The sequence below is a fragment of the Aspergillus lentulus genome (assembly GCF_001445615.1).
Source record: "Aspergillus lentulus DNA, contig: Alt12, strain: IFM 54703, whole genome shotgun sequence".
Taxonomy (NCBI): domain Eukaryota; kingdom Fungi; phylum Ascomycota; class Eurotiomycetes; order Eurotiales; family Aspergillaceae; genus Aspergillus; species Aspergillus lentulus.
The window spans coordinates 2,543,415-2,564,264 of NW_028322115.1; the positions used below are offsets into that span (position 1 = coordinate 2,543,415).

Below are 20,850 nucleotides of genomic sequence, written 5' to 3' on the forward strand. Positions count from 1 at the left end.
AGGGCCTTCGATACCAAGCACCGGCAAGCATTGAGCTCCACGGACGGACACTCTGCCGGCAATAAAAACACGACATGGACGTGACCTAACCAATTCAGGCTTCCCGAATCTCCCGGGGGGTATCCCTCTGCCGACGAGACCTGCCAGAGCCGGCCGACCTGTGCTTTATTAGGCGACGAATCTTCTTGCCAGAAGAAGGGTTGACTTACATGCTAATTCTCCGGGCGACAGTAGCCAAGCCGGTGTCATTATCTGCCTCCTGCTGCGCACGCTCAAGGGCAGCCCGTCTTTCCTCTTCGCTTCTCTTGATGACCTCCTCGTGAGACGGTGGAAGACGCTCGTTCTGCAAGTCAACCTTGCGAGCATCCTCAAAGTTGGTAATGGCCTGTTTAATCCCTTCGGCACCAAGCATCAGAGTACCAGCAGGGAGACGGCCACCAGCAGCCGTCTTGAGTTCAGTGACTCTCTCAGATTCCTCGCGCAACACCTGGAAGACACGCGAGAGACGTCCGATGGCAAGAATCTTGTTCTTGATCGCCCGCCTTTTGAATTCGCTGCTCTCCACGTCCATCGGGAGCGGAGGAGAAGGAGCGGAAGGCGACACGGATGTAGGAGTCTCGTCTTCGAGCTCCTCCTTGGAGCAGGTATTCAGGATGGCGATGAGCATATCGGTGATCTTCTCACCGACGAAAGGAAGCGACCACGTAAACACGTCCATGAAGTTTGGCAACCAGTACGGGTGAGGCGTGCAGTTGAACTGTCGGATATTCATGACGTTGTTCTCGTACTTCAGAACGGCAGCCTTGTTGTTGTAGACATCCAAGTAGTTGGGAGCACTGAAGATAGTCATCACACTTGGGAACCCAGTCGTGCGAGTCTTTCGGTACATGCGATATCCAGCGTCCTGCGCCTCATGTGCTCGAATGATCGACAACAGGTTGTTCTTTTCAAGGAAAGCGCAAGCCGCGGGGTACGAGAAGAAGTAAGAGCAGCCTCGAACACTGTTGTGAACAAAGTAATCTCCTGTCTTTTCTTGTCCAAACTCTTCAAGCGGATCAGCCCAGAGGATATCGCACATCAAACCGTGAGTCGGTGGCTCTCTGAAACGATCGATCTGTATGATTCATATTAGCGAAAGAACAAAAAGTAACATTCCAACAGCTTAGAACGTACCGATTTGATATCTTCGAGAGTGTGAAGTTCAGGACTCAGACCGCCATGTATACACAGGAATTGTTTGTTCATCACCGCCGCCAGCGGCAACGAGCAGAATGACTCAATGCAGGCCTCATAGATACGCTCGCTGTATTTATGCTTGCATTCCAGCTTGAAGGTGAAATAGTCCGTAAGATGTCTGCATTCATGGTTGCCTCGGAGCAGCCAAAGTGTATTCGGGTACCAAATCTTCAGGGCCCAGAGATATAAAACGCACTAGCCGATATCAGCTTCACCGACCTTGAGGTTTCCCAAGTAGCCATCTCTCACCTCAATGCTGAAATAACCTCTGTCAACATAATCACCCAGGAAAAGATACCTCGTCTCGGACGGATCGCCACCGACTTCGAAAAGTTTCATCAAGTCATAGTATTGACCGTGAACGTCGCCACAGACTGTGATCGGCGCATCCATCTCTAGCAGATTAGGTTCAGATCTCAAAATCTGAGTTCCCGCATGTATAATCCATAGCGCCTGCTCCTCCGTAAGACGACCTTCCCGATAGAAATGTTGTTTGAGGAACTGGAGGTTGGGCTTCGAAGGGTCTTCAGGAGACCAAAACATCTCATCCGTTGGAGTACTCAAAGCTGGCGCTTGCACCTCTGAATTCGCAAACTGTTAGAGACGGCAAATCTTTAAATCAAGACGCAGATAAGACTCAATATTAGGCCGTACCTTTAATCACTCGTTCAAGAGTGGAGACCTGAGTGCCATCCTCCATGGTGTGTAGTGTGAAATCGATCTCCGGGACCGGCTTCTTGTCCCTCACCGCGCGCGCCAGTGCTTGATCCATCTTGCGCAGTGTGAACTAAGAAATATTACGGCTTCAAAGAAGCAAGACTGCGGAAGATTTTCGGTGCGCAAGTGGACGGAGCAAGAGCAAGGGGGCAAGCTGGTTGCGCGGAGGCGAGTTTGTGGTGGGGTTAAAGCGCGGCGGGATTTTACACACGAGACGAAGGCCGGATCGAGGAACTGCCTTGACGTCGGTGATCAAAGGGATCAATCGTCCGGTGGATGATGGATTTTTTTCTGTGAAGGAAGAAGGGGCAAAGGGTAAAGAAGAAAAGTGTCGATATTGAGGAGAAATTGTGGATGTGAAACCTGAGGACTCGAAGGATACAGCCAAGTGTATTGCCTTTTCCTAAAATAGTGTAAGCTGAGGTGACCGTGGGTCGCGTGGCGGAAAAGAGATAAACTTGATAAAGGTAGAAGACAAGATATATATGAACAAAAAAGCAATCCAGTTATTGCTCGTCGGCAATGCAAGATTTATTGCGATGGGCTGAGGGAACTGGCAAAAGCTGAGGGCAGGTCTTTTCTAAGGTCTTTGACCAGGCTGAGGAGGCTCTAGTATGGGCTGGGTCAAGGATTGCCAATACAAGATAGATTATCGATACCTATCCTGACCCGTCTGACGAGGTCAAGCTGGATTTCGCGTGCATTTACGAGTCCTGATTGATCTTGGATGGTGTGCCATTGGCGGGTGCTGCGATCAGATACGTAAGTTTATATGTCTCATTCATCCATCATCGGCCTCTCTTGCATCAACGCAGGAGCCTAAGATTCCTCGAGGCAAATACTACTGGAATTGTCCCTGAAGTGCGGGGATATCTGTCCGTCGGTTCATCCTCTTGCCTTTCCCCACGCCCACACTATTCTGGTCCTCTAGACTCCAACACGTCTTCGTCTCTGTCTCGTTCTCCTTCTAGGGGACTGGATTGCAACAGCCATGTATGAATCATTCCGTACGTCTCTGAATGATCTTATTAAGAAGTAGCCATTAGGAGTGCTGATGATCCTCCCACACAGGTCCTCATCCGCTTCTTGCCCAAGTCCCCTTGACAGTCTCCCCGTTCATCAATCTCCCTACCTCAGTCACTCTTCCCTACACCTACAAGTCGGTTCCGTCAACTCTGCCTCCATCTGTTACCGTTGATCCCAGTAATCCGGACGTCAAAGCCCGTTATGTGGTCTCCCCAAGCGGCGAGCATGCGGCGCGTCCCGAAGAGATCCTGGCCTCTTGCAAGTCGCTGGAGGAACATCTGATCAGGACGCGAATCGAGGCCGAGAACGCGATCAAGAAATGGGAGGAAGCAATATCGCAACGAGAGCTTGCGGAAAAGAGGCGTGTTGCCCCGGGTTGGCTGGATCGAGATGAGAAATTGCTTCAGCCTATCAGTTCGGCGCCGGCTCAGTCGTCAAAGAATCAGTCAAACCATAGCTTACTGGACAGCTCATCCGGCAATCAGAGTTCCTCCGGCTTTCCTGCCATGGTGCCTCGTGATGAGGGCGAAGAGTTGGATCGAGCTTTTGGAGGATTGGATGTGAAATAGGCAGCGGTGCTACGCCAGACATGGCATCAGAAACTGATTCCTGCGCTGCTTCTAGCACAGACACATCTGTTCAACAGAGCGCATTTCAGACTTCCCGGTGCGGACAAAGTCTTTTACCAAGATTGCACCTTGTCCACCAGAAGCGCCTCATCCACTGCTGGAACTAGCCAGACTGGCTCACAAGAAAGATGGACTATTTAATCTGTCTGCTTCGGCTACGTTACAACGTCCTAAACCTGCAGATTGATGTTGAAGCAGGCTTGAAGGACCACAAACCCCTGTGAGCCTGACTCGAGCAGCAATGTCTCTCATTACCCGCGATCGACCCTATGGTTTCGGTTGAGTGAGCTGCACTTGACTAGGTGAATATGCTGTGCACTCTTCAAATCGCGCATGTATGTTAAGATTAGGTCCCAATGAGCCGGATGTACATTTGGATGCGCATCTAGCACGACCCACTCAATTATATGCAACCTTTGAACGTGATACACCCCTCACATGGTATTCCTGAATGATTAAAGGGTCAAGCTCTCATGACTCCTCAGACTCAACGTATGCCATATTGTATCCTATCTTTCTTGTAGAAGCTCAAGTGCGACGCCTGACGTATCTGGGAAGAGCTCACTGTGAATGAAGCTCTCCGCTGTGGCCCTAGCTCCCGCCCGCCCCTCCAGATAACAATCACCGACCAACTTTATCTTCTGATAAATTTCCTCCAACCACGCAACAAGTGTATACACCTGAAGTCACTACACCTTACGTAAATACAATGGAACCTCTTCGATCAGCCCCTGAGGCGTCCTCATTCGTTCTCCTGGCCGATCACCAATCGCGCACGCCCGCGTCATTCCACTCCGGCCCTCCAGTCCTCCACTACCACAGCAAGCAGTGCAAGTTGGTCATCCTCGAACGCGACCTCCTCTCCACACCAGCCCTCAATGCGATCCGCGGCTCAACCCCAACAGCAAACGGATCTAGCGACCATACCTCCACCGCTGCCACGAACAACAATGCCGCCGCCGACGGAGAAGAAGGACAAGAAAACGAGCTCGTCGTAGACGGTGTAGATGTCTGGGTGACATCGGAGTAAGCCTCACACCCTCCCTCTATTCCAGCTCTCATACTAAAATTAATTTAACAGTAAATTCCTCCTCTACGCCCCCGCCGTCGCCGCCGGCGTCTCACTCCCCTACCCCTCCATCTCCCTCCACGCCATCCAGCGCCTGCGCCTCCCCGGCAGCACCGCCGAAGTCCAAGGCCTGTACATGCAGATTGCGACCCCCGTCGCCCCAGGGACGAACATCGAAGACGACGAGGAGGAAAGCATCACGCTGACGATCGTCCCGCCAACAGGTGCAGAGTACGCCGGCGGCGCGACCACCGCTCCCACCGGCGAGGATGCGATGGAAGACCAAGCCGAGAAGCCGGAGGAGACGCCGGTGCAGATGATGTATGCGGCTGTATCTGCGTGTTCGAATCTCCATCCGGATCCGATGGAGGAGGAGGACGGGGAAGGAGACGGTGAGGGGGATTCGCTCATGCAGTCTGGTTTCGTGACGATGGGGAGTGCGGATGGGGGTCTGCCGCCGCCTATGGATGGTAGTTCTGGGTGGATCACTGCGGAGAATATGCATGAGTATTTTGATGAGGAGGGGAATTGGATTGGTGGGGGTGAGGAGCCGTCGCTGCCTCTTGGGCCTGGTGCGGGGACTGTGAGGCAGCGCGAGGGTGAGGGTGCGGAGGGTGGTGATAGGCAAGGCGAGGACGAGGAGACGAAGTGGAGGAGGACAGATTAGGTGTTGCTCTTGTGTGAGATGGATTGTTTGAGAGAATGCAAGGCTAATTCTCTTGCAATATATGTTTGGATTGGCAAAAGTATTCGTGGTTCTACTGGTGCTATTTTGACTATGGGAAAATACCTAATGCGAAAATGACAAAGACACTATGCTACACGATTGGATAAATTCAAGCGGCACCTATCTGTCTAACACGCGGATATCATGCAGTTCTGCAGGGATGCCTAGAAAGCTGTCAAGCAAGGAAAAAAACCAAGAACCCGCCGAATGAATGGCCCTATAAACTCCATAACCTGCTAACCAAGCAAAGCAGACCCGACTATTCTTTCAAGAAGCCGTCTCCATCGTATAAACTCCCAGGAGTCGCAGCGCCAATTCCTAATCCTACTGTCTTCCCGGTAGGCGTCGTGAGGCCTTTTTTGGGCGCTTTTTGACTTGACTTGCGTGGCGTCCAGTTATCTGTCGTTGTTTGCTGACTGCCGTTTTGAACAAATTTCTTTAGACATGAAGCAGGATCATTAGACGGGGTTGGCGGAGCTATACGCTGAGCCTTTCGTTCCGTATCATTGTCTTCCCATATGGTGACCATATTGCCGTTGGACGTGCTCAGCGTTCTGTGCACGTCGCATGGGAGATCCTCTTGGTCTTGCTGCTTCAGAGGCGTGCTGTCTAGAACGGTAGCGCTGCTTTCGTCATGTGGCAAGGGATCCGTAGCAGTAGCAACATCTTTGCTACTACCGTAAGGCCTCAAAGAAAGAGGGCGAGTACTTGAGGAGGCTTGTTGTACTGACAGAGTGTCGTTCTCCTCGAGTGGAGCCGCAGAGCGAGGACTATTGCCGTACACCATTTTATTTGGCAGTGTGCGTGGCCCCTTGACTGCCGAACGACGCGGACTGGTTTGCGGTGATGCATTCTCGCGGGATGTCGGCGAGCTTGCATAGACGGGAAGCAGCCAGAGGGGAGCATTCTTCTCGGGAGACGGTGTCTGTGAGAGAGAACCATCGTTGCTGGACGGTAGAGAGGTCATGATTTCTGGTAGAGTTTTGTCGCTCCCCACAGGGCTCAGGAAATCGTCACCTGAGTCAGCTCTGCTATGCTTTCTTTTCTTGGTTGGGCTCCCATCAGGTGTAGAGAAGACATCCGTGACCCGTGGCCGGGGTCTTTGGAAGTCGTACGAGTTATTTTTGTTGGCGGAGAAGGTGACAACACTCGAATTCATCGAGGAAGTACCGTAGCTGGTCGGACGCGGAGCTTCCGGTCTGCGCACGCTCAGGTCTTCCAACTCCTCGGGCTCCTCAGCCGTTGGCGAGAACGCAGGACGTCCAAAGGTGATGGGAGGGTGGATCGAAATTCGGACGCAGTTCTGACGTCTGTGGCCTTTTCGGTGACCTTGGGTATTCTTCATGGCGGAGGTCAATGGTGGCTTAGGAGCATTTTCCGAGCGGACCTGTGTAAATATTTCTGGCACATAGAGACTGCTAACCCTCCTTGCGGGTGCTCGAGGGGGGTGAATTGAGATATGTGAGCTCGCCTGGCCGCCGTAGAAAGGATCTCCATCTGTACGCCTACTTGCGTACATGGAGTGCCGGTGCAAATGACTGAAGTAAGGCAGCAGCGAGCCGCTGTAGCCTGTTGCACTCAGATGCGGAGTCACGTTCGGGTCCAGGTGCGGCATGGAGGTGACCTCCCTTCTGGACTGGTTGGAGCAAAGAGATTCACTCCTCCTAGGAGGGGGGCTGACGCGCTCTGTCTGGCTAGGACTACGTGCAGTTAAACTGCGGCGAGGCGACGTACGGTTTGGTTCCAGCCTCAGAGAGTCACGGGTAGGCGATGTGGCAGGAAAGATGAATGGCGCAGGATATGCTGAGTTGGAAGCTGCGAAACTTCGCCGCTCAAATTCCATGCGGCCGACATCGTTGGCGCTGAAGGGTGTGAAGGTTGGGCAGGGAGGTAATGCTGGTGAAGTGAAATCACTCTCGATAGCAGTTGAAGTTCTCCGACTGTCGTCCAAGATGGAGCTGTCCGCCGTCTCCAGACTCAGCGATGAGAACCGCATCGAATCATTCTTTGAAAGGCGGAATCGGTTTGGGGGATAAGCCGACGGCGGAGGCGGCACCGGCTGCTCTGGAATGGCACCGGCTGTCTGTGTCGTAATGCTTCCACCTCGTACTCGAGTAAAAGGAGGCAGTTCGAATCCTTCATGATGGTCTTCCATAACTGGGAAGAGGTTGCCTGAACGCTCTCTCCTATGCACCGAAGGCATCACCGTTGACAGTGGGCGGATCGATGGTTCGGCGAGGCTTCGTTCTTCTTCCTTTTCCGGCGTTTGTCTGGGTGTCATCTCTGTCGGTAATTCCAGGGCACCTTCGACTGCCGAGACAGATACAGGGTCTCTGGCTCTGTACCGGGGCCCTTTGTCACAGGGTCTCTCGGCTGCCTCTGCAAGTGGAGCAAGGGGACCTGGAGGGCGCGATCTGAGCAGACCTTTCAGCTGCCGGGTTGATTTTGATCGTGAAAGCGAACGGCCAAGCGAACGAGCCTTTTCAGCGAGTTGAGAGGAAGTGTCCGAGTCCACTGTGGAGTAAGTGAGGCTTTCCCGGCTCGCTAGAACGCCCCATTCATTTGGCTTTCCATATGGCAGTTGTCCGTATAGCCTCAGCGCAGAACCCTCTTCCCGAGACAGTGATGTCGCCGTGTCGGCTTCGAATGCTCGTAACTGCCTAGCGTACCGACCCTGACTATCGCTGACTGCTTTTCGTGAACGACGCTCTCGACGGGCTTTTATCCAGACGAGTGTTCCCACCACCGCGGAAACGATGAAAAGAGCGGCGCACACGGCAGCCACCGCGATCACGGTGGCCAGCGCCGGCATCGTCAGTCGCGTCCGCCCCTTCCGTCAAGTGAGCAGACACTGATGCTGAATCAAAGCTCAAGGCTGTCCGGAGCTTTTCATCGCTTGTTTCAGTGACAGAAGCTGGTTAGATCGGTCTGGATCTGATGTCCTTGATTGAATGGTGAAGCAGACCAACACCCCTGTGGGCGACAAATCCAGGAGGCAAAAGATACAGATCAGTACAAGATGGAAATTGTGGCACCTAGGGGGATTCTGCGTTTGTTAAGGGGAAACCAAGTTGAAGCAACGGAATGTGTTGCCGCATTACGGTTGACGCGCGGAATGCTCGTCATTGTACAGGCTGACCCTCATCTTGCAATCAGTGCAAATAATAAGCACTTGATCTGTATGGGCTTGAGCAGTAAGAACCCAGATTATATCACAGTAAATTCTGACCCCCAATGTCATGTTATAATGGTCCCCCAGAGAGAAGGACAGAGATTGCGCTGGCTGTTAGGCAAAGTTGCAGGGCACAATAAGGCCAACACGGACATTCTGAAGCCAGCATAACTCTTCGAGGTGATTGGATGGCATGACCTTGTCAGGAATGATCATCCGTAAGTTCCCATACTGTGGCCGCGTGTTGTCTCTCGACGGCGACATTATGGCCACTGACAAAATCTTTTTTGTCCGAGGAAAAAAGCATGAGCACTCGCAAGAGTAGTCAACTCGACAGTTATTTCAGTTCTGACTATAGTCTGTCTACTATGAAACTGAAGATTCAGCAGGCCAAACATTCGAACCGGCGCGTTGTTGTTGCTTTGACTCTCATCAGTATCGGGGCTTGTATTAATCACGTGATTGGCGGCTGTCCCGAATCGGGGAATCCGACGTCCGATAGGAGGGGCCGCAATCACGGGGCTTGGATCACGGGGAAACGACCCACAGCATCCACGTCTCCCCCTCTTGTATCCCATTCTGACCTGTTCAGGAAACCAGCAGACAGGCATTCACTGCTGTGGCTATGGAATCTCTGATATCAGAAGATCATGGAGCCTTCTTTTACTCCTGAGTTGAAGACTGACATCACAGTTTGAGAGATGTCCGAGTTCATTCTCTCCTTGAGAAGCAATCCCGCGGATTATGTTCAGCCACCCGCATTAACGCCGTGTCGGGCTGGCTGCTCTGGGGCCACCTATCGTCATATAGGTTCAGTCGATCCACAATGGCCAGACACTGCGCTGCCCTGAACCTGAGCCCCCACTGAGCTGTTGGATATCCCCGTTAGAATCTCCGACTACCACTGGGACGCATAGACGGGTCTGGAGGGATAGGGATGCAGCGCATCGGGCGTCTGTAAGCTCCGTGTTTGGGTTCTGGAAGGTCCAGCGATGTGATTAATGACCTTTATTTTCAAAAGACTTATTGTCAAGACGGAAGAGCTGCAGTGTTATCCTTGCTGACCCCCACCATCCTGTTACACCGCTTGCTGCTATTTTCATAGCTTGATGCTATCTCCATAGCTTCTGCCCCTCCTATATAATAGACGGCTACTCCTTTCTATTTACTTCTCCATCTGTCCTCCTTTTCAGTAACGTTCTTTCAATAGATTGTAATTTATTCCCTTTCTACCCGCCATCTTTCACAATGGCTTCCAACCCTGTCAACGAGAGTGGTGTTTTTGTCCACGACAACACATCCGCCCCCGAACATCCGAGCTTGATGCAGATGTTCTCCCTCAAGGGCAAAACCGCCATTGTCACTGGTGCTGCTTCTGGCATTGGTCTCGCCGTGGCTCAGGGCCTGGCTGAAGCAGGTGCCAACGTTGCCTTGTGGTGGGGCACCAACACTAAGTGTCCTGAGCGAGCGGCTGAGATTGCTTCCAAGTATGGTGTACAGAGTGAGTACTTCTCAGAGCTTGCATTTGTTCCGGTCAACTAGATGGAACAAAGAGGATCTAACTTTCACAGCCAAGGCTTACCAAGTCGACGTTACAAACCCCAAGGCTGTCCAGGAGGCTGTTGATCAGACTGTGAAGGACTTCAATGGCCGTCTAGACGTGTTCATTGCCAATGCGGGTATCCCCTGGACCAAGGGACCCATGGTGGATGGGCCTCTGGACCACTACTCTAATGTGGTTGACATCGACTTGAACGGTACTTTTTACTGCGCCAAGTATGCCGCTGCTCACTGGCGGAGGCAGAAGGAGGAGGGAACCGACATCTACGGCAACAAGCTTTCCAACTTCACATATGGTAGCTTTGTGGCCACTGCCTCCATGAGTGGCCACATTGTGAACTTCCCTCAGATGCAGGCCGCCTACAACGCAGCCAAGGCAGCTGTCATTCACCTTTGTAAGTTCGGCAGGTTGGATTGATATTCATGGACGTTGCTAATACAGTCCAGGCAAATCTCTTGCCGTGGAGTGGGTCAAGTTCGCCCGTGCCAACACCGTCTCCCCCGGCTACATCGCTACAGAGATCTCAAACTTCGTGCCCCAGGAGACCAAGAACATCTGGAAGGACAAGATCCCCATGGGTCGTGAAGGTCGTGCTGAAGAGCTGAAGGGCGCCTATCTCTACCTGGCTTCGGATGCTGCCAGCTACACCACCGGTGCTGACCTCGTCGTCGACGGTGGTTACTGCGCACCATAGATTGGGTCAGCTGTGTTTAGGGTTTCCTTACTTTGGGGGGCATTTGATGGGATAGAGTATATAGAGTATATACATGATAGACGAATGAATAAACAACGACTTGAATATACCATTCCAAGTGTTTCAGGCTGGCTGCGAGTATTTCGGATCGACATCAAAGGATAAGTCGCATGAGTTCGGATGTAGTCTCATTTGCCCCCGGTCCACTGGACCTTGTTTATGAGCACTATTGGCCTGAGTCCTGCAAGGACCCTGAGCTACTAATAGCATATCATGAATCAGACCAACGCCGCGTGGCATTCCCACTCCATTCTACCTATCCGCACTGCATTAAGCGCTGTAGGCTCAGCCAACATACACCGCCACGTACAGCTCACGAGTCTCGAACACAGTTTATTCACGCATGACCTATTGCAGCCTCGACGCGTCTAACGGCCCGATCCACAAAACGGTCTATCGACGCAGTCAACCCTGTCCCGTTGTCGATGCGATGCTGAAGATCCCGTTCCCAAGTCGCTATTGGAGGAGAGGGCGGCTCAAGGATGTGCTCGTGCAGTATGGAGGTCTGCGGATCAAAGTATTTGGTTAGAGGGTCGTCGTCGCTAGCAGTTTCCAAGTTCGAGTGTGGATCTATTGAGCTCAGCTCAATCGCTTCCTCGCTGCAGGATTGGAGGCATGGTCAGCAAGTGTTGTGAGAGAGTTGAGGTTAATGCTCACATCGTAGTAGTGGTTTCTTGGTCGTCTACTTGGACGTAGGTCCATTGTTGGTACCAGTGTCTTGGATGACATAGTGAGAGGGTGCGTGATATGGTCTTCCAGTGTAGACAGAGCACAAACACGCATGAGAGGAACAGGCAGATGGCAGGAAAGAGATTGACGGATAATGGTTCGGACATGACTCCTGCTTCTGGCAGAGGAGAGGTGCTTCTGAGTGTGAGTAGAATTATGCTTGATCTGCTTCACAGGAACAATTGCTTTGAGGATATTAACATTCACTCACAGTTGATTGTGCTGATCTACTCATGTAACATTTTGACTCCCTGTGTTGCTGATACATAAGATTCAAATTCAGTTGCGCAGCCGAATCTCCTTTTGCAGACTGAGACATAAACCTCAGCATAATAGTGGTCATCTAGCCTGTCTCTACAGTGTTGTAATTACAAGACACCACTCCCTATCAAGGAGGTCTTTCACGGCAGTTATATGTAGACCAAGCAACAGATACAACCTCAACCATCTTGTTCAGTTTCAGAATGCTCACAAGTGACTATAATTCTCTATGGAGATTGGAACTACTTATTCATCATCTCGCTAACAATATACATTAACCTTCTAACCTTCCTACTAAGACCTAAACTCCAGAGAAAAGCAACCAATAACCACTCCTCACATACTACATCTTTTAATGAGAAATCTACCTAACATCTTCCTGTTTCATTAGAAATAGCCTTTTATCCTATTTACCCACGATTGCCGAGCGTAATACCTACAGGACAACCATTCGTCTGATGGTCTAGGGCACGGCCAGGTGACAGCATCAACCCCATCGATCAACTGACTTGCCCAAGACAAGAAATTAAGAATGTATACCACAGACTAAACTCATGACTACAGAAACAAGCCTGGTTCAAATGATTTAAATCAAGTGATGGAGTCACATTTCCTGCACACAGTGAAGAAGACATCATCGTTGTTTCTTGTAATATATGTATATATATAATGCAGCTTCGACTGCATCGCATATAAATGGATCCGATACTAAATCAACCACCGAATAATAGATCATCAAATCGAATATACATTCATAGTGCATGAATACTACTCAAAATGCCAGCACCAGACCCCGAAGAACAAGAAATGGCAAGTCCATCTAAACAAAACAATAAGGACGTAAACTGACACACGGAGTACACAGAACTCCTCCCTCGACGAAGCCCTCCACTGCACAACCTGCAAACTCACCCAGCTCCCCCGCGCATCTCTACTCACAGCTCTCGCCACAGGCCTCTACAATCCCCGCCGGGACCCGCCGTTCCTACATCCACAGACAGCAGTGATAGACGGCGTCTCCCCGCGAACGATACCCCCAGAGCCACAGGTCCCAGGGTACCAAAGGCTGATGACGCCGGCGCAGCACGAGAGCTACAGTACTGCGTTGGGGGAACTGGCCGAGCGAGAAGCGGGCAGAGGGGACGAAGGCGAAGGCGAAGGCGAAGACGGGGCGCTGTTCGCGCGGTACATGCTTGATTTCCATATTCATGTGCATTATCTCTCGCGGCGGGGGCTGTTGACGCTGTGTCGGGATGTGGAGGAGGTTCATGAGATGCGGCGGTGGAGGTGGAGGGTTGCGTTGGTGGATGATGTGCTCGCGGGGGCGGAGTATCAGTATCCAGGGAAAGGATGTGGAAAGAAGAGGGGGGTGAGGTCGCCGAATGAGAATCCGCATCTGTCGATGTATCAGATGGCGTTGTGGCGGCGGAAGTGGATGGCGCGGCGGCAACGGGTGGACGAGGTACGGCTCAAGTGGGCTGTGATTGTCGAGGAGAGACGAAGGCAAAGGGCCGCTGCGGCCAGGACAATCAAAGTGAGGTTGCACTGTTCGCGCGAGGGATATAAGACTTTCATACGTGAGGTCGAGGTCGAGGGTGGTACGTTTGATCAGCGGGACATAACTTGAATAAGACGAGACTTTGTCCAACTTGCTGTCATTGAAACGCTTTTAGGAGACATTGCCCTACGTACAGAGCATTTGCAGTCGACGCTGGTAGAAAGACAGAACGGGACGGACGAATGAATGACATGCCAGCTGCATGCCGGCCCAGGAGAAGACTGAAAGAAATCACGGCTGAAAACCAAAACAACGCCGAATCTTTCGTGCCTATATAACCAAACAAGCTATGCGGATATCAATCGACCAATGAAAACCAAATATACGGAAAGAAAAGTCTCGAGTCGTCGAATGTCACAAGGAAGTCAAAAACGAAGGTATACTGCAAAGAAAGGAGAATTCCAGCTCAAAGAGAGTTGCAAGTAGTGCTCTGACACTACCGCAAGCAGTAGTCGTTCTTAGCATATTGTGTGCGCCAAGTGCAATCCCTGGACAGTACCTGCTGTAGGCACAATGGCTTCAGTCAACTCCTTACACCCTCTCCTCCGTTCCCCCCATCGCAACATCCTGAGATTCCTCACGGATCGGCTGCTTGATATCAACCGGGTACTGCTCCGGACGGGACTCCGGCGGTTGCATACCATTCGGCTGCTTGCTGTCCCTCTCTGGGCGCTTCTTGCCCAGTCTCTGGCACCAATGCTCAGCACTAACAAGAGTATCATTGACCACGCCGCTGACTTGCGCCATCATGTCCAAACCCTCCTGTGCCAGCACCAAGATACGGTGAGCGCCGAGCGTCGCGTCGGAGCTGGATGCCGGTGAGTCAGGGGGAGGCTTGGACGTCGAGGCGACCTGGAACCGGTGCGGCAGGGAAGTCAGATGGCGACGGACCAGGTGGCGCGCGTTCTCCGGTAGAGCTCCGCCGGCATACTTTGAGACGACATCGACAACCTGTTTCAAGGTCGAGAGGACATCCTCCTTGACGGCCTGGATACGCTGCGACAGCAACGAGGCGTCGCCCTCGCCGTTCTCCCGCCTGGCGCTATCCCATTCCTTGATCGCGCCCTGGAGAGCGATGATGGCCTTGCCCAGCCGGCCGTTGGCCCACCGCAGCCAGGTCAGGCAGTATTGCAAACTGCGCAGGGACTCCTCGCTCATGGCGACGCCCAGGCCGGACGTGGAGATCATCAGCCGGCTCTGCCAGGTGGCCGGGCTCTGACGAGATGACGGCCGGCCGATCTCCTCATAATTCGGCGACTTGTTGTCATCATATGGCGGAAGAGGCTCGGAGTGCGACAGGTCCGAGGAGCTGCGCGTGCGCTGGGAATCCATTGTGTCGTTGTCACCTGCAAGCCCCTTCTCCACGTCTACGTCTTGCGGCTGCTGCTTCTCACCACTTACTTTCCGTTTCTTCTTCGCTGGGTCCGTGCAGTTGGATTCGCGTCGCTGTAGCGCCCAACGGAGGCCGCTCTCGACGCCGGTCTTGCGACCGACGGTTCCAACCGTGTTTGCAACGGGGGAGCCGATGTTGCGCTCGATAAATTCGGCGCCAGACTTGAAACGCGGCGAATATGACTTGGACGAGGTATATGCGGACATAGACCCGTTGATGGCCGAGGAGATCAACGGATGGGTAGAGGTAAGCAGGGACAGGAGGGGTTCAGGCTGGGGCTTGGAGTCGGACGGGGCATGGGCGGGACTGTTCTGCGTTGAAGTTCGAGGGGATGGATGTCCGTAATCTGCACAGCAATCAATCATCTTATCAGCCTGCGATTGACAGCCAAGAGGCGAGGGGATATTACCCGCACGGAGCCCCTCAAGCGCCTGAGCTGCCTCTATATCATCCATGGAGAGAACGCTGGTGGCCCGACGAGAGCGCTCGTCGGCCACGGAATGGTTATCGACATCCATCATGGAGGATGGAACATGCTGAAACGAGGAGAAAGAGGTAGCAGGAGCGGAGAAGGGAGAAGAGGCGGATGAAGAGGAGTGGGAGGAGGGCGTCTGCGATGTGGTGGTGGTAGTGGTGGTGGTAGTGGTAGCGGCGTCTCGGCCGGACGATACCAGACGGGTTTCCATGAGAATAGCGCTGTTCCTGGTGTTATTTCTATGATCCCACTGGAGACTGGGGTATCCTGGATCAGAATTTAGTCCTAGATAGACCTACTTGGATCCTCCGGAGTCGGTCCTCCGTATCGAGTTTGCAGAGTCGCTACAACTATGTAGTAGACTGAACCAGCGGTGGCGCTCGTCCTGGATAGGAATGTGATTGACGATCACAGACGCTCCTAATAGTTAAAATGGGAGATAAGAATAGCTTCGCACAAGCATGAGCGGGAAATGAGGATTCAGGCGTGGGCGGTGATGGCGTCGAGTGATTGATCAGAATCAGAATCCAAGGCTGCTGCTTTCACGTGCAAGAAAAAGAGAGTGGCCCAACGGAGCATGTCCGGTCGAGATTGGGATACAGAGGAGGAAACTGGACCCGAATCTACTCTCGTGTCAATTATTACTACTCTAACTCCTAAATCATCCTAATACTGGACAATAATTGCTTCACCTGCTCAGCATCACCATCAAGTAGCAGTGACAGGCCCATGTCATCCGAAATAGGCTGAATGTGACGGGGAACATCCCCTCTCCACAATCTTCACTTCTGCATGGTTCAGGATCGTCATCGACCCCCCCAAAACGGATCCCTCGACGACCGTCTCGCTGTGATTGATGGATCCTTGCAAGACCATCGGCATGCCCATCACATGCTGGTATTTTCGGTATTATGGACTACCTATGAATGTCTATGATTGAGCCTTGCCCCTTGTCTCGAGCGCCGTACCCCAGCACTTTTGCTTCTGATCCTCAACGATTCCCGCTTCTGGAAACTGCCGCGACATGTGATCGTGCTGTAATGCCGCCTGACCGCCTTCTACGTATCCTGGCACGTGTTCGCATTTCTCAAGGTGACTAAGGCCACAAGGCATCAAAGGCTTCAATGGTTCGGAGTAACTGGCCTTACTCTTACACCATACCGACATACCGAAGCAAGTTCTACAGTGAATCCAAAGTTGTGTACACATATCCTAGAGACTAGACAAAATACACAAATGTAATTGATCACTCTACAGAAAGCCCGTCGTCCTCGGCGTCCTCATATGCACCAGGCATGTGCATCCTGTACAGCATGGCTTCCACAGCATCTTCCCCTTCATATTCATCTCCATCATCGGACTCCTCATCAACAGCATCCTTCGCCGTAAGCTGGCTGATCGCCTTGTGATTGACCCGGTAGCAAGCCAGAATTTCATTGGTCACCGACCGGGACGGCAAATTGCTCGTCTTGATTTGGCAGAGGATCTCACCAAAGGCGTGGATTGTGAAACTGGCATGGCTATGCTTCCGGTACGTGTACGAGGCCAACAGTCGAAGCCATTCATCCTTGCTATGTCGCCACATATGGATCATTGGATGATCCCCAAGGGACGGCGGAGGGATCTTCCGCGCTTCCTCTGCCGCCTCGCGCGCAAGGGGCGAGAAGGAGTTCTCCCCTGAAATTGAGCTGATCCATTGGCTGTAGAGTCTTTCGACCTCTCGCTGGGCATAATTGAGCGCGGTGCGGAGCTGCCCGTGCTCGCTTTCCCCTTGCTTCTCAATCTCTGCTTCCCGCTGGGCCTCGTTCCACCGACGGATGAGATCTTCATCCCGATCGTACACGCTGTCATCCTCCGGAAACGCTCGCTGCAGGTCTTTTAGCACTGCATGTCGCTCCTCACGGGCTACATCGAATTTGAGGTAGTCTATGATGTTGGTTTTCTTGGGTTTGCGCCCCGCGTTCTTATACGCGGGAACCTCTCGAGCCTTGGGGCTGATCTTCTTCCGGTATTGCTGCCAGGCCTGCTCTGACAGGTGCACCCCTCCTTTGCGGCCGTCGACCAGATGGCTGAGCAGACAGGCCAGCTCCTTGGCTTTGGCTGAGTCAATCAACTCGTCGTATGCAATCTTCTCATGCTCAACGGTGCATCGGCCCAGATTCGACGTCGTCAGGTTAAAAGTAAAGGCACTCTGAAGGAACTCGTCCGTCGACTGTATGTCTCTCATGGGCACGGAATGTTTTGTGAGTCCAAAATGCTCCGGCGGGAACTCCTTTGTAGGCAGGTCTGAATTCTGAAAGCGCTGCACAATGTTCTGGTCCCAACATATCCACGGTGTATCTCCATCGTAGTCGCCACCAGACAGCATATGTGCCAGTGGAATGTCCCCCGTAGTGGGAAAGACGATGACATCCTTGAAGTGCCGAAGCTCCGGTTTCCACACGGCCCGTCGACGCTGGATATCGGAGGGTACGTGTGCAGGGAGACGACCGACCAGAACGTCCATGCCGTCAAGGAGATTGTCCTCGAATTGGCCCCAGGGATCGCGCCAGTTGTTTGAAAATCCAAAATGCACCTCGTCCTCTTCAAGAACCCCGTACGGGTCTGCAATGCAGAAGGCATAAGTGGAGAGGGGGACTTCGATATGTAACTCGTCCACGTAGCGGTCAAGCAAGTCTCTCAGACATCTTCCCAGCCGCTTGCGTAGGGGATAGAAACTCCGTGGGGTGAACCCAGCTTCGGTAAGCCTGATGATAGCTTCCGCATCGTTAGCAGTCCACTGCTCCAGGCGTCTCATCCTCTGGCTCATCGGGGATGAGCCATCATCGGCCATAGGCTTGATCTTCTGGACAAGGCTACGGCATAACACAGCGCTGTTAGACTCCAGCACGCTGGCAAAGTCTTGAGAAATCGCCCTAATGCCAGCCCGGGTGAGCTCGGCAATGTACTCCCTGACCTGTCCCCCGTGCTCCAGAATGGCAAGCAACTGGGTGTTTAGTTCCACCGGGCGTAAGGGTTTGGACCATTTGACCACCTCAAATGTGAGTTTTTCATCATCAACAGGTCCCCTCCAAGCCTGCGGATGCGGCTGGATCTTCAGCTGGGAATCAGATATCTGAATCCAGAAATCATCAGCACCTACAGAAATGTCAGAGTTGTGGCGATCCACCATCCATAGCCCTTTAGCACCCGCAATCCTTCCTTGAAAAGCGCTAGGGGTGTTTCCAGTAATCCCTAATTGATCGCAGATTGCATTAGCAAAATGTCTAGACATGAGAGCGCAACCATCGTTCATGACTGGACGGTTTGGTACATCTTTGAGATGCAAGATCTGCCACGGCTTTACAACAATGGTAGCATAAGTTTTGGACAATCCTAGCGAGATCCGCTGAAACAGCTTGCAGTTGGACTGATTCATATTGGCCTCCGGGGGCATGTGCCAGTCCATCAGCGCTTCCAAACTCATTGGTGTGTGACTATCGTTCTCTTGGCCCTGAGGAGCAATCGATGGCACCGTACCCAGGCTGTGTACAAAATCGACACCATCGATCGCAAAGAACTCCACTCTAAATTTCGGATCTGTTTTCTTGACTTCACGTTTTGTCTTGACCTCTTCCACGTAGAAGGGCCGCCATGTTCTCCCCAGGCATCGATGGACGTGCTGGGTGAGCCACAGCGCTAGACTCTCGCGCAAAAGTGTTGGATGCGAGTTGAAGCGTAGATGGCGCGGTGGCCGCGCCGGCGCAGGCATTGTCAAGCTGAGAAATCGATCGGATCCGAAGCGTCGGCGGAACCGGCAGGTTCGCTCTGTCTTGAGGGGATTCAATCTCAATCTGAGGATGCCCGGTTCCGACTCGCTGCACCAGTCCAAGTCGCCTGTGAGAATGACGACCTCCGAGTGCTTATCCGTCCTGAATGAACCAGTAGCTGCTTCCCATGCTTTGCAGGTCGACTTTTCTGGAAGTGGCTTCCCACATCGCTGATTATGGCCTTCAATCCACTTCCAGAACTCGCCATATGACTTGAAGGACATGCTGCTCCCAACTAGCATGCGGTCCAAAGGTACATCCCATGCTCTACCAACCCGTTCCAGCTCGTACCGATATCGCAGAGGAATCGACTTTGGAAATGATTGCTCCAGTGAGAACGGCCCACTGTGCAGAAGCTGTTCCATGATTCGTCCCTCAATTGAGTGAGGGGCTTCTTCGGGAGGAATTTCAGTCATCGTGCCCTTATCACCCATGGCCACGTCCATCTCGTGGCTGATCAGATGCCCCACAACTGAATCTCCATACATATAATCAGAGTCGACCATGGGCTCAGTGGCGTCGGTAACCGTCGAGGTGAAGGAAGTATCAAGCTGACGCCGAGATTCACGGCCAAATGACGTGGCGACACTGGAGAAGGTAAAGTTCAGCCCTGCATGCGCACTAGACGCCGTGTCGTATCCCCGAACATTGTCTGGAGCGGTAAGCTTCCCGAGAAATCGGGATGGTTCTTTGCCTCTATCCACCGCCATAGGAGTCTTAAAGACAGGGACGGACTCGTTGGCCATTAGCGAGGAACCGGTGTTCCAATTGCCCCTGCCAATAGCTAAGGACTTAAGCTCATCCCCATCCACAGGGGCCTGATTTTGTACGTTGGGATTTTTCACAGGTGAGTTGGGGGCGGTGTGATACTCTTCGTCATCCTCCTCCTCTTCTTCAGGAATCCTTCTCTTAAGCGGCCTGAACACCGTGCTTGGTGACATTTGCATAGGATTGTCATCTGCATAGACGCGGACCGAGCCTCTGCTCAACAAGTATATCTCGTCATCCACGAGCTTCAACAGATACGCAAGGCGCTCGTCCTTCTCATGCGTAGAAATGACGCTGGGATCCGTGACCGTCAATTGGTCCCTCCTTGACAAGGCTGAACGACTCTGCGATATACGTCCCATGCCACTGCGCGTATCCAAATGCGAAGGTGAGCGAGAATGGACCCATTCCTCAAAATCGTTCAAGATTCGGCCAAGGTCAACCTCGCGGTTGAAGTAGAGCCGTTTGAGGCCCTTATACGTGCGCCATCGAGGAGTCTGCTCATTGCGGCCAACTGACGGCGAATAGATTCGAGGATTGGGAATTTCAAGATGGAACTGTTCGTTGAGGATTTCGATCAATTGATATAGCTCTTGCCCGCTCTTGACAGGAGTGCGGGGGATGGCCATGTCTTTGTCGGATAGGAGGTAGTTACAGCTAGGGAATCCATCCAAGCTGATATGAGCTCGTCAATGGATGGAATTCGACGTCTTCTTGACTGTGCTTTTATCGGCGGGCAGTTGTCAATCAAACTCAGGATCACACAGTAGTAAGGAAGCGAATCATCGTCCCATTCTCTGTATTCGAATGGACAAAGCAAATGATAGTATGATCCCGATGGAATTGATCATCATCAAGAGAACAAGAAGCGACAGTCAGTGTCCATCAACTGAGATTGCTGACTCTAGAGGCAGAGAGTGCAGAAAGTACGCGGTTAGCTCGATCAATTCCAGTCGACTGTGGGGG

The 20,850-nt window shown here is 52.4% G+C and overlaps 8 protein-coding genes across 8 annotated transcripts; 4 read left to right on the forward strand and 4 right to left on the reverse strand.

Moving 5' to 3' along the window:
- Positions 1–94: 94 nt before the first annotated feature.
- Positions 95–2,008, reverse strand: ALT_6753 (serine/threonine-protein phosphatase 2B catalytic subunit; the record flags this gene model as incomplete). Its single annotated transcript, XM_033561913.2, has 5 exons — positions 95–158; positions 210–1,114; positions 1,174–1,431; positions 1,486–1,817; positions 1,891–2,008. The coding sequence occupies 5 exons, from the start codon at positions 2,006–2,008 to the stop codon at positions 95–97; spliced, it is 1,677 nt and encodes a 558-aa protein (XP_033417804.1).
- A 936-nt stretch (positions 2,009–2,944) lies between these two features.
- Positions 2,945–3,548, forward strand: ALT_6754 (uncharacterized protein; the record flags this gene model as incomplete). Its single annotated transcript, XM_033561914.2, has 2 exons — positions 2,945–2,960; positions 3,025–3,548. 2 exons carry the CDS (start codon positions 2,945–2,947, stop codon positions 3,546–3,548), a joined length of 540 nt encoding a protein of 179 aa, XP_033417805.2.
- Positions 3,549–4,317: 769 nt separating this feature from the next.
- On the forward strand, positions 4,318–5,344 carry ALT_6755 (Voldacs domain-containing protein; the record flags this gene model as incomplete). The annotated part of the gene is made up of 2 exons (XM_033561915.2): positions 4,318–4,634; positions 4,690–5,344. The coding sequence occupies 2 exons, from the start codon at positions 4,318–4,320 to the stop codon at positions 5,342–5,344; spliced, it is 972 nt and encodes a 323-aa protein (XP_033417806.2).
- A 319-nt stretch (positions 5,345–5,663) lies between these two features.
- Positions 5,664–8,216, reverse strand: ALT_6756 (uncharacterized protein; the record flags this gene model as incomplete). Its single annotated transcript, XM_033561916.2, has 1 exon — positions 5,664–8,216. The coding sequence occupies one exon, from the start codon at positions 8,214–8,216 to the stop codon at positions 5,664–5,666; it is 2,553 nt and encodes an 850-aa protein (XP_033417807.2).
- Positions 8,217–9,824: 1,608 nt separating this feature from the next.
- Positions 9,825–10,831, forward strand: ALT_6757 (putative carbonyl reductase; the record flags this gene model as incomplete). Its single annotated transcript, XM_033561917.2, has 3 exons — positions 9,825–10,077; positions 10,148–10,531; positions 10,584–10,831. The coding sequence occupies 3 exons, from the start codon at positions 9,825–9,827 to the stop codon at positions 10,829–10,831; spliced, it is 885 nt and encodes a 294-aa protein (XP_033417808.1).
- A 1,827-nt stretch (positions 10,832–12,658) lies between these two features.
- ALT_6758 (uncharacterized protein) lies at positions 12,659–13,625 on the forward strand (the record flags this gene model as incomplete). Its single annotated transcript, XM_089600126.1, has 3 exons — positions 12,659–12,721; positions 12,798–13,479; positions 13,555–13,625. 3 exons carry the CDS (start codon positions 12,659–12,661, stop codon positions 13,623–13,625), a joined length of 816 nt encoding a protein of 271 aa, XP_089455588.1.
- Positions 13,626–13,970: 345 nt separating this feature from the next.
- Positions 13,971–15,518, reverse strand: ALT_6759 (putative clock controled protein (Ccg-8); the record flags this gene model as incomplete). The annotated part of the gene is made up of 1 exon (XM_033561919.2): positions 13,971–15,518. One exon carries the CDS (start codon positions 15,516–15,518, stop codon positions 13,971–13,973), a length of 1,548 nt encoding a protein of 515 aa, XP_033417810.2.
- A 1,035-nt stretch (positions 15,519–16,553) lies between these two features.
- ALT_6760 (RNA dependent RNA polymerase) lies at positions 16,554–20,513 on the reverse strand (the record flags this gene model as incomplete). Its single annotated transcript, XM_089600127.1, has 1 exon — positions 16,554–20,513. One exon carries the CDS (start codon positions 20,511–20,513, stop codon positions 16,554–16,556), a length of 3,960 nt encoding a protein of 1,319 aa, XP_089455589.1.
- Positions 20,514–20,850: the final 337 nt, after the last annotated feature.